The sequence below is a fragment of the Populus euphratica genome, unplaced genomic scaffold (assembly GCF_000495115.2).
Source record: "Populus euphratica unplaced genomic scaffold, PopEup_1.0 scaffold1083.1, whole genome shotgun sequence".
NCBI lineage: Eukaryota > Viridiplantae > Streptophyta > Magnoliopsida > Malpighiales > Salicaceae > Populus > Populus euphratica.
The window spans coordinates 21,122-33,595 of NW_011500943.1; the positions used below are offsets into that span (position 1 = coordinate 21,122).

The window sequence follows — 12,474 nt, forward strand, 5'->3', positions numbered from 1 at the left end:
ATCTTTCTTGTGTAAAACATTCAGCTCATTTGGACTTCTAGAACTCCAGATATGGCGAAAATACTAAACAGTGCTCGGGCTGGAGGACAGATTCGGGCTTCTTTGTTGTTGCTACAATTCGGACTTGAAAATGGCCTTTGTAGATCTTGAGCTCCATATAAAAGTTGTAAACCTATATCTTACCTTTCCATCCATATAAAGTAGACCTAAATCTGAGATCTATAGCTCCAGATATGACCCAATTACCAAACAGTGTTCCGGTTTGGATTGCACCGACATCTCTTTTCTTAGTTTGGTCATCTCTTTATCCTTGCAATTTAAGTTCTTAAAGTCATCAATCAATCCTTTCATTTATGTGATAGGCCTGCATTTAAAATGAACATTTACCACAAATTAAAGGTATCTTATATCATTAGATATATTATTATAAAACATTCTTTAGTTAAGGAGTTATTAATACTTCAAGTGCAAAATGATGATATAAAACCATGATAAAAATGCACTTTTAAGTACTAATTGAGCACAAAAAAAAGATTTATTAATATCTTGTTAAGAGGTATTGAGCAGATATATAAATTTAATGAGAGTTTGTTTATTTGGATAGATTAATGGAAGTTAAATGATGAATACCTTCCTTTGTAGAATTTACAAATTGTTTTTCTATTTTAACTAACGCTTTGATTACTAGGGACTAGTAATAAGCTGGTTGGGGGGTGTGATTAATACTTAAAAGTGCATTTTTATCATGGTTTTATATCATCATTTTGCACTTGAAGTATCAATAACTCCTTAACTAAATCATGTTTTATAATAATATATCTAATAATATAAGATACCTTTAATTTGTGGTAAATGTTCATTTTAAATGCAGGCCTATCACATAAATGAAAGGATTGATTGATGACTTTAAGAACTTAAATTGCAAAGGCAAAGAGATGACCAAACTTAGAAAAGAGATGTTGGTGCAGTCCATACCGAAACACTGTTCTGTAATTGGGTCATATATAGCGTTGTAGATCTCAGATTTAGGTCCAATTTATATGGATGGAAAGGTAAGACATAGGCCTACAACTTTCATATAGAGTTTAAGATCTAAAAAGGCCATTTTCAAGTCCAAATTATAGCAACAACAAAGAAGTCTGAATCTGTCTTCCAGCCCGAGCACTGTTCAATATTTGACCCATATCTGGCGTTCTAGAATGAATGGTTTTGGAAAGAGGTGATTGTAAATCTAGTGCTGTTCTGTAAAAAATCCTATTCCTATACATTTTCTTTTCTGAGTTCATGGATGTTTATAAATCAATAAATGAAATTCATTTATTATAAACATAACGACGAAGTGGCAATGGTTTAAGCACTCTTGCAAAAGAGATTCATCATGAATTAGCTGAGTTTGCTAACCAACCTTCCTAGCCCATCTCATCAATTGGAATATGAACAAGATCTGATGCGAACCTCGTGATCACATGGTCACGCAACCCACACGTAAAGACGCCAATTCCCGGAAAGCCAAGTAAATCAGGTTTGATAGGAGTGTGACACAAAGATAACTTGTACCTAGGCACCAGCACTATTGGAAACGGAAGACCCCCACCCAACGAATATTTATTCGCGAACGAGAAGTATAAGGATGACGCCACGAAGACAGTTGTTCTTCGATAAGTTGTTTTTCAGTTCATTAGAGAACCATGGAAGGGAGATTATCTCACCAACACACACACACACACACACAAAGTGCGGCAAACAAGAAGTTTTATTAATCTGAATAGTCTTCCTCTACATGTTTGGTTATGCCTCTATTTATAGTGATTTTAGACTTAAAAGAAACCCTAATGAACCCCCCTTAGGTGGACTTATATGTAGTCCACTTACAATTGACCCAAATAAGTAATAATAACCCAAAGACTATGAAGAAAATAATAAAAATATAAAAATCTAAAAATTACTATCCTAAATATGCTAGAATCAGATTTGTCACCATTAAGAAGTCCCAAATAGACTAGGAAATCTGATCTGAAGGTAGAATGTATTCTAAAGTCTTCTTTCCTTTTGTAGCTCGGTTGAATAAGGAATCCTTGTAAGAAAAGGATTCTGAAATAATTATGAATCCTTGCCACACTTGGAAACTATGTTGCAGCCCATTAAACATCCTTGTAGAATTAGTATATTTCCAAAATAAGTTGCCACATCCCTTTAGGAAAAGAATCCTAGCCAAATAGGAAGTCCACAAGTCAAAAGGAAGTAAATAACAAAATTCGTACAGCCTCTGTTGACCCATATTGAGATACCTTCTTGAACTCCGATTGACCTGAAATTTTAAACCAAGGTAATACAATATCTCAGGAGACTCCATGTAAAATTTCAGCTCGATCCAACGGTCGGATTGAGAATTATAACTATTTCCGTAAAACTGGATAGTTGCACATTTTACATCAAAATTCAAATTTGACCTTGCTTGGATCGTATCAAGAACTTCAGTGAGAGACAACTGGTTCAAAAAAATAAAAACTAATCCATTACCTTGTCCTCATGTTGATCATATGTATCAATGCATTCATTTGTTTTGACTGTCCACAGCTTTACCACACAATCAGCACCTAATAATATGTATTCAAGCTGATTAAAAATAAGATTAAAAAAAAAAAACACCCTAAAGCAGGATAAATCTCATACCACACGAAACAAATTGAGTGCCACGAGTAAAAAATGATGCTCTTAACACACTTGATGTGTGCCCTTCAAATGTTTTCAAGCATGGCCCATTTGCTATAGCCCACATCTTCATTGTTTTATCACCAGATGCTGTTATGACACACTGATCAACTGGTGAAAACTCTACTGACCATATTCCTCTTTTATGCCCTTTAAGTACACCTACAGATACCAGATCTGGCAGCCTCCATACACAAGTTGTCCGGTCCTGAAAACAAATCACCGTTCATCATTTAACCAGAAATAAGTTATATAAACCATGTAGAGAAGCAATGGTTTGAAGGTTCCTAACCTGTGAACCGCAAAAAACTAAAGTATCATTTGGTGCAATAGCCAGAGAATTTATATCCTTGTCATAGGTTGCCACCACAGCTTTTGCTTTCAAATTTATAGGCTGGTCAACATCATCTGAGATACCATCTGTACTCCACACCTTGATGGTACGATCGCTAAACAAAGTTATAGGGATATTTTATGACATCCAAAATAAGAGATATTATCAGGTCTAAGAAAAAGAGAGATATTATCCAATTCTATAATGAAACTGGTTTCATACTTACCAAAAAAAAAACAGAAAAGCATATAGAGTTATTGTCACATTCAGTCATTTATGAGTTAATCTAAATGTCAGCATGAGTGTTTTAAAAAAGAAAAATCTCAGATTGGTTTAAATCAAACAGTGCATGTAAAACAATAAGAAGATGGAGAAATTTAGGCAAGGAAGAAAACAAGAAAAATGACAAATACTTTTTTTTTTGGTAAGTTGACGTATATATTAAAGGAAAACGATACAAAGATTATAAGGGGCATACCCCAGATTTACAATAAGAACAGAAACGTAAAACAACAGATGGCTACATGCTAGCCACCGAACTGAAAACTCAAGACCTAACTTGATTCGTTAGGGAAACCAATACAACCAGCTAAATATCAAATGAAGAATCTATGTTATTAACCCTCCATGCTCGTTGGATTCTTTTATTTTCATCTGTTGGTAGAATGTTCCTCATCAAATCAAGCTTATCACGGATGATACATTCGATTTGATGAAAGACCAAATTCTGAGTTCTAGATATTCCAGCAAAGGTCCTTGCATTCCTTTCTTGCCAGATATGATACACTGTAGCTGCAAAACTGAGTTTACGAGAAAAATTGACAAAACTTTTGCCATGCCAAGTGACAGTGGCCCATCGAATCCATTCATCCCATCCTTTTGTCATTCTTGGAATGTTGCATCTGTCACAAACATCCCACCAGATCGCTTTAGTATAGGAGCATTCAAAGAACAAGTGGTTGTGATCTTCGTAGTTGCGGAGACAGAGTGAGCATCTATTGGGACCATGTATACCAAATCGATGAAGTCTATCTTGAGTTGTGAGTTTCTGTTAGACAGCCACCCATAGAAGAAACGAATGTCTTGGAACAGCATTCTTGAACCACACAATGTCATGCCATTCGACCATCGTATGATGAAATCTTAGTTGTTCCCAAGCTATTTTGATCGAGAATCTGTGATTTGGTGAATCCAGCCAAACAATCTCATCATTTTGACCTATCATAGGATTAGAATTGGAAGGAATAGCTTCTACAATGGGGTGCCATCCAATAGCGTGAGTGGTAGGAATTTTCCATTCTGAGTTATGAATCAACATATTCACCTTCGCGTTCTTTTCCATACCTGAATCATAGATGAATCTGTCGCCGTAAGAATCTGCGAGCGGGCTGTGAGGATGCCAATTGTCAAACCATAGAGAAGTTGTCCTGCCATCCCCTATGGTGTACTTCATCTTCGGCCATGCTAAGGATCTGAGCTTTAGAATCTTTCTCCATGCCCAAGAGCAATTCTCTGGCGTCTTGATTGTCCAGAAATTCCTACCTCGCAATAGATTACATCTGATCCAAGTAGACCAGATTGAGCCATCTGAGTCATTGCACAGGTTCCAAATGTGTTTCAACAAAGCAATCTTGTTCCATTCTGTTATCCTCTTTATTCCTAGCCCCCCCTCCTTTTTTGGAAGACATACCTGATCCCAAGCCACTTTAGCCCCAGTAGTTCTCATATCTGAACCTGACCAAAGAAAGGATCTCATAATTTGCTCCACACTTTTTATGACTTGCCCAAGTAAGAGGAAGAGAGATGCCCAATAGACCTGGATGGAAAATAAAACTGAATTAATCAGTTGTACTCGTCCTGCATATGAGAGTGTTCTACAAGTCCAATGTCGAACTTTAGAGGTGATTCGATCCACGAGACCCTTACAATAAACAGCCTTTAGTCTGGACGAGATAAGAGGCACTCCCAAATATTTCATAGGGAGCTCCCCCTCTACAAACCCAAGAACATGAATAATCTCTTCCCTCTCAGCATTTAACACACCGCTTAAGAAAATGTCACTTTTATTTGGATTTGGATACAGACCTAATAGATCTTGAAACTTTGTGAGCACAGTTTTGATCATACGAATTGAGTTTACATCTCCTTTGCTAAAAATCATCAAGTCGTCAGCAAAACAAAGATGAGAAATGTTGTCCTTCTTGCATCTCCAGTGGAACTTGAAGTTTTGGTTGGCACTCATCTTGCAGAATAGCCCCCAAAGGATTTCCATACATAGGACAAACAAATATGGAGAAAGTGGATCCCCTTGTCTCAGCCCTCTCCCCCCTTGAAAATAACCTGCAAGCTCACCATTGACGTTGATAGAGAATTGACATGATGTAACACAAACCATAATCCAATCAATGACTGTTCTAGGGAATCCCATTTTTCTTAACATAGCGTCAACGAAATCCCACCGAACCGAGTCATAAGCCTTCATCAGATCTACTTTCATAGCACAACGGGCAGGTCCCGTAGATTTATGATAGCCTTTCATTAGTTCCTGAGACAAAAGAATGTTGTCGCTGATTCTTCGTCCAGAGATAAAAGCAGTCTGATACGGACCTACTAAGGATGGCAAAACAGCTGTGATTCTCCCAGCTAGAATCTTAGCGATGCATTTGTACACGGTATTGCAGCAAGATATAGGACGAAAATCTGTCAACCTCGTAGGGTTGGCAACTTTAGGAATAAGGGAAATTGATGTAGCATTCATTTCTTTAAGCATTCTCCGAGTATGAAAGAAGGAGCTAACAGCATTGATTACATCCTCCCCAACTATGTGCCACATTCTTTTGAAGAAACCTGCGTTAAATCCATCCGGACCAGGGGCTTTGTTGTTCTTCAAACTAAACATAGCATGCTTAATCTCCTCCCTTGTTACATCTTGTGCTAATACATGTTGTTGCGTTGAAGATAGTTTCAAGTTAATTGCCGATTCCATCTCTTCCTCATTCAGAACCCTAGGCATCTGTTCCACTCTTAACACACGCTGGAAGTACGCAATGACTTCTGATTTAACTGCCTCATGTCCTTCGACAACCTCTCCATCCTCCTTTGTAAGTGAAAGAAGTTTATTTCTATGCTGTCTTCCATTTACTGATTTGTGAAAGTAGCCAGTATTCTGATCCCCCAAGCTAAGCCACTGTATCCTTGACTTTTGTTTGAAAAAACTCTCTTCGGCCTTGACAATAGAAGCGTAGTTACGTACAGCATCCCTTTCTCGCATGCACAAAGTTGGATTCCCATGTGCTGTATGGAGAGCCTGTTGAGCCTTATCCATTTCATCTTTCGCATCTTTGACTCTATCTGAAATGTTGGAGAATTGAGTCATATTGAAAAGTTTCAATTCCCGTTTTAGTTTTCTTAGCTTGCAACACAGTTGATACATTGGACAACCCCTTGAATTGTGTTCCCATTAAAAAAAAAAATGACAAATACGCCAACATTGAGAACCAAACCGAACTCCTATGTGCATCAGTCTAAAGAAAGAAAAAAAAGGCCAGTATCCATTTAAGTCCCAATGAAATGGTGATCTGTTGGAGACAGCCCTACCCTTCAGTATTTTTACATGAAATGGTTGTTCCTTAAACTCAAGCCTGACTGTTGTGACATGTGGCTGAGGCTCAAGACCTCTATCATTACACTAGATTGATTTCTCAGACAAAAAGATACATATCAAATAGGGTAACATGATTTCTCAACAATAACAATTTCTCATTCTCCGATAGGGCCACCAGAGAGTGGTTCATTGTGGAACTGTTGCATCATCATGTGAAATCCAAAAATTGAATCAATAGAATGGCCTGGGGAAGAGCTAACCTACTACCACTAACAAAGAAATTCTTCCACTTGTTTGAAAAAGCAACAGCTCCAATACATCCCATGTGTCCCATGCCAATACCAATGCAATTTATGCTCTCTGAATTCCACAATCTTACCTATTTAAAGAACAGAATCAGATATTTAGCCTAAATTCAAATGAAAATAGAGACTACACCTAATAATTAGCAAGCATGTTGTTGTTAAGATCAACCACCTAAATAGATACCTATCAACTATTTTAATGAATCAAAGTGAAGGGAAAACTACAAACATGTCATCTACAACAACATTTTGTTGAGGGGTAAGAAACTTACACTGTTATCCTTACTTCCAGTTACAAGACACTGCCTTCCTGAGCTTGATACACAGGTGTCGAGGCACAAAACAATTTCAGTATGGCTTGCCAATACATAGGAGCATGACATATATTCCAAGTCATACACTTGAACCTGCATTGTGCAAATTGAGACACATATTAGGACCCAACACTTCAAAATAGAATTTCAAATTGACAGCATCATAGACAAACAAGCACTCTAATTTAACCAAGTTTAGTATGCATAGAATATCAAAAACCAGACAGATTCATGGACATGGGAATGTTGAAGGAAAGGAGAGGGTGGGACGAGAAATATACAAGAGATACTTATAAGATCAATGTATCAAGAGACATGTATTTCTTTCTGGCCATTAACTTAACCAGTGATCATCCTAGGTATTTAGCATCTGCATACAGTGGCTGTTAACTACAAAATGTTATATACAACTTGAACCAACCAAACCATACTCCCAAGTAAACTACATTAATTGCTATTCTCTGGATATCAGCATATAAAATGATCAGGTAGCAAAATACCTATTCAAGATTTATAGCAACAACGAGAAATGTTTTCTTAACACGACTAAAAAATTGATGTCTTCTTCCAAGTGCAATAGTATTAAAGTAATAAATAACCCGGTATGACCGGGGTCGAACTACAGGGAGGTTAATTATATAAATTATAATTATATAACTTATAAACAACAATAATACAACAACAACAATAATAGTAGTAGTAGTAGTAGTAGTAATGAAAAAGAAGAAGAAGAAGAAGTTGATGAGAACTTTGAGATGAAAGATCAATGTAAGAATTAAACAATGATAACAACAAATGTCAAAGTTAGAGGATTTACTTATAGTATGTCAAACAAGTATAGTATAAACTCTTATTATTTAATTGAAAACCATAAACAAAGTAGGTTCCGATCAAATTATAAATTATTAACATGATTACAATGCTAATACTTGTAAATATTGTTAGGCATTCATGATTATAACTTATGTTAACAATAAATTAAATTCCTTTCATGGTACAAGTGTCGGTTATTCCATACGGTTTGTACTATGAAAGTCCCAAGCATTTATTATATCAAGTGTTATATAACATAAATCTAGATTACTCATTTAATAAGCGAAGTATTAAAGAGTGAACAAGATAACAAATACAAAAGATGTTAGTATCAAACATTAAGGTATATGTTGAGTTTACACTATACTTATTTTTACACCATTAGTGTAACCTTTTCACCTTGACATAATAAACTTAACTAAACATAATGAAAGAAAAAAAAATAAACAAAATAAGACCATAAATAAGATAAAAGTTAACTAAGTAAAGGAAAGAAAATAAAAGACATAAACTTAATATTAATGAAAGTAAAACATAAGCAATACAAAAAGAGAAAGCAAAAGTATGATCTTGATCTGGAAACCAAGATGCCTAAATGCATGGCAAATGCCTCCTTTTATAAGCCAAAATTAGAAACTATTGATTTGATGACTAATTGATAAGTGGGTGACCAACTCTTGACTTGGTGACAATCCTTATCTTCTTTTATCTACCCAAAACGTCATTAATAATGTCACTATTAGAACCACTTGAAAACATAAAAGTTCTAGAAAATTGTCTCAACTTTCTAGGAAAAAAACAAATTGAGGACATTTGGACTTCTATATAGGCCAAACACTAAATAATGTCTGGGCTGTAGGACAGATTCAAACTTCTTCGTTATTGCTATAATTTGGACTTAAAAATAGCCTTTTTAAAACCAAACCTCCACATGAAAGTTGTAGGCCTATGTCTTACCTTTCCATCCATATAAAATAAACCTAAATCCGAGATCTACATCTCCAGATATGCCCAATTATCAAACAGTGTGCCGGTTTGGATTGCACCAGCATCTCTTTTCTAAGTTTGACCATCTCTTTGTCCTTTCAATTTCAGTACTTAAACTCATCAATCAATCCTTTTATTTATGTAATAGGCATGCATTTAAGATGAACATTTACCATAAATTAAAGGTACATTATATTATTAGATATGTTATTATAAAACATGCTTTAGTTAAGGAGTTATTGATACTTCAAGTGCAAAATGATGATATAAATTCTGATAAAAATACACTTTTAAGTACTAATCAAACCCCCCAACTAGTTTATTACTAGTCCCTAGTAATCAAAGTGTTAAAATAGAAAAATAATTTGCAAATTCCATAAATTAAGGTATTCATCATTCAACTTTTATTAATCTATCTAGATAAACAAACCCTTATTAAATTTATATATCTGCTCTATACCTCTGAAACAAGATATTAATAAATCTTTTTTTTGTGCTCAATATATTAACACATATTTATGGGGCTTTACTTGGAGGAAAATAAAATTTTTGTTATAATGTTTAAGGTTAACTTTCTTGGGTTGAGATTTTTTTTGTTTATATATATATATATATATATATGACACGACCAAAGATTGATATCTTCTCCCAATTATAGGAGTGTCGAAGTAAAAATAACCCGACAAGACCGAGGTCGAACCACAGGGAGGTTAATTGTATGAATTATAAACAACAACAATAACAACAACAACAACAAGAACAATACTAATAGTAGTAGTAGTAGTAATAATAATAATAATAATACTAACAACAACAACAATAATCATCAATTGGTGTGATGTCAGATGTTAAATCTGTTGTCACTCTTGATAAAAGATCTGCATCAATATTTTTTGTGCCATTTTTATCTGTGATTTCTTCTTGAGAATAAATCATTTGCACATCTTTATATTCATTAAACTCTGTTTTACACACGGTAGATTCAAATTGATCATAAACTACTTTGTCAATAAGATCTACTTCCTATAAATCATTATCATCTCCTGGTTGTTTGCAAATATTGAAAATCTTCATCTCCAATGACATGTTTTCAAAAGATAGCTTTATGTGTCCATTCCTACAATTAATTAATGCATTAGAAGTTGCAAGAAATGGACGTCCTAAAATAACAGGAAATGAATTACATGTGTCAATAGGTTGTGTGTCCAAGAAAATAAAATCGACAGGATAAATGAATTTATCGACTTGTACTAACACATCTTCAACTATTCCTTTACCCACTTTTATATATCTATCAGCAAGTAAGAGAGTTATAGAAGTTGGTTTTAACTCACCTAGCTCCAAGATGAAGTAAAGCTCTTTCAATTTTATGTTCTCCAACAAAGCAAGAAATTGTAGGACAACCAGGATCTTTATATTTCAAAGCATTATTGTTCTGAAGAATGACACTTACTTGTTTGACTAAAAATGCTTTCTTTTTCACATCTAGTTTCCTTTTCACAGTGCATAGATCTTTTAAAAATTTAACATAAGAAGGAACTTGTTTAATAGCATCTAACAAAGGTATGTTGATCCTTACCTGTTTAAAAGTTTCAAAGATTTTAGAGTTGTGATTGACTTTCCTTTGTTTGGTCATGACATGAGGAAATGGAAGTACTGAGGGGAATTAGTCTTTTCTTTGCAATTTTAGATTCAACCCCTTCCTTACCCTCAAAGATTAACTCATCATCTTTCTTACAAGGTTTAATAGTGGGTTTTTCAATAACTTTACCACTGCGAAGAGTAGTAACTGATTTGACTTGATCCATATGTTGACTTCCAAAACTACTTGCATTTGCATTATATTGCCCCTTGGAATTTTATTGTGATTGAGATGGAAACTTACCTTTCTCTTAGAAACTGAGAGCATATGTCAATTTTGCAAGAGTATCTTTAAAATCTGTCACGCTTTGAGCAAGTTGAGTATTGATTGTTTCTTACTTTTCAATGAATGCATGCAATGTCTCCTTAAGATTTCTTCTAAGAGGTACAGCATAAGGAGGTGCATATCCATGAGAATTTTGAAAATTATGATGTGCTTGAAATGGTGGTTATGAAGTTTGTGCATTATTGTTATCACTCTTCAAACTAAATTTTGGGTGATTTTTTCAATTAGGGTTGTATGTTTGCAAGTATCGGTTATGATTGGGTCTTTGAAAATTGTTTAAAGTATAGGCTTGTTCATGGAGACATTCCTTAAAAGAAGACAAAGTTTGACAGTTATTGGTTGAATGTTTATTGATTTCACATATTTGACACACAATGTCTTGAATAGATTTTAATTGACAACTTTTTTTTAACTCTAATGCTTTGACTTTTTTAGCTAAAGATGCAAACTTGGCTTGGAGATCATGATCTTCCTTAACGTTGTACATACCTCCACTAGATGTATAAGGTTGAGTTTTACTTGGTGCCTCATAAGTACCTGCGATGTCCTAATTTTGAGCATTTTCATCTAGCAAGTCTATGTACTGCATTGCTTCATCAGGGTCTTTATCTTCAAAAGTTTCATTGCACATCAATTCAACCATTTGCCTATCTATAGGTGTTAACCCTTCATAAAAATATGAAACTAATCTCCATAATTCAAAACCATGATGAGGGTAAGTATTAAGCAAGTCTCGATACCTATCCCAACATTGTTAAAATATTTCTTTTAGTTTTTTAGTGAAAGTGGTGATTTGTCTTTTGAAAAAGCTTGTTGTGTGAGATGGGAAAAATTTCTTTAAAAACTGTTATTGCATTTTTTCCCAAGCACGAATGGATCCTGGTCTTAAATTTTGTAGCCATGTTTTAGCTTTATCTTTTAATGAAAAAGAAAAAAGCTTTAACCTAATGATGTTCATACTACAATTTGAGTCATTATAAGTGTCACAAACCTCCTCAAATTTTCTTAAATGCAAGTATAGATTTTCTAAATCTAAGCCATGAAAAGAAGGTAAAAGTTGAATAATGTATGGCTTAAAATTAAAATGAGATGCATCAGGAGGAAAAACTATACATGATGGTGCACTTGTTCTTCTGGGATTCATGTGGTTTCTAAGTGTTCTAACATGATTATTCTCATTATTCTAATTATGAAGTGATTGATTATCTTCTTCGGCCATATCAGGAGGAAAAACTATACATGAACAGTGCTCGGGCTGGAAGACAGATTCGGCTTCTTTGTTGTTGCTAAAGGACTTTGAGATGTAAGATTAGTGTGAAAATTATATAATGATAAAAACAAATGTCAAGGTTAAAGGATACACTAATAGTATTAGAGATGAGTAAAGTATAAACTCTTTATAAATTATCAACATGATTATATTAATCATCTTATTTACGTAACACTATACTTATAAATTTTATCAAGTATTCATGATG

General features: G+C 34.4%; 1 protein-coding gene across 3 annotated transcripts; it reads right to left on the bottom strand.

The window, feature by feature from the left end:
- Window positions 1-2,473: 2,473 nt before the first annotated feature.
- Window positions 2,474-7,799, bottom strand: LOC105116871 (transducin beta-like protein 3). Of its 3 annotated transcripts, none has more exons than XR_840621.1 (6): window positions 7,770-7,799; window positions 7,228-7,362; window positions 6,530-7,029; window positions 3,005-3,458; window positions 2,674-2,920; window positions 2,474-2,597 (listed from the first exon to the last, which is right to left on the bottom strand). XR_840621.1 is itself a non-coding variant. In XM_011014369.1 (6 exons), exons 2-6 carry the CDS (start codon window positions 7,336-7,338, stop codon window positions 2,591-2,593), a joined length of 471 nt encoding a protein of 156 aa, XP_011012671.1. In that variant the 5' UTR covers window positions 7,339-7,362; window positions 7,770-7,799; the 3' UTR covers window positions 2,474-2,590. The 3 variants fall into 3 exon arrangements, 2 of the variants coding, with proteins under 2 accessions (XP_011012671.1, XP_011012670.1); XM_011014369.1 differs by having other exon boundaries at window positions 2,844-2,920; window positions 3,005-3,161; window positions 6,911-7,029; XM_011014368.1 differs by having other exon boundaries at window positions 3,005-3,161; window positions 6,911-7,029.
- Between the last annotated feature and the right edge of the window lie 4,675 nt (window positions 7,800-12,474).

Excerpts from the sequence above, each read along its gene's own strand:
- LOC105116871 (XM_011014368.1), bottom strand. The coding sequence starts at position 7,338 with ATGTCATGCTCCTATGTATTGGCAAGCCATACTGAAATTGTTTTGTGC. Across the intron at positions 7,030-7,227 it reads CTGGAAGTAAGGATAACAGT|GTAAGATTGTGGAATTCAGA; the intron begins GTAAGTTTCTTA and ends TTCTTTAAATAG. Across the intron at positions 3,162-6,910 it reads TTCTTTGTTAGTGGTAGTAG|CGATCGTACCATCAAGGTGT; the intron begins GTTAGCTCTTCC and ends AACTTTGTTTAG.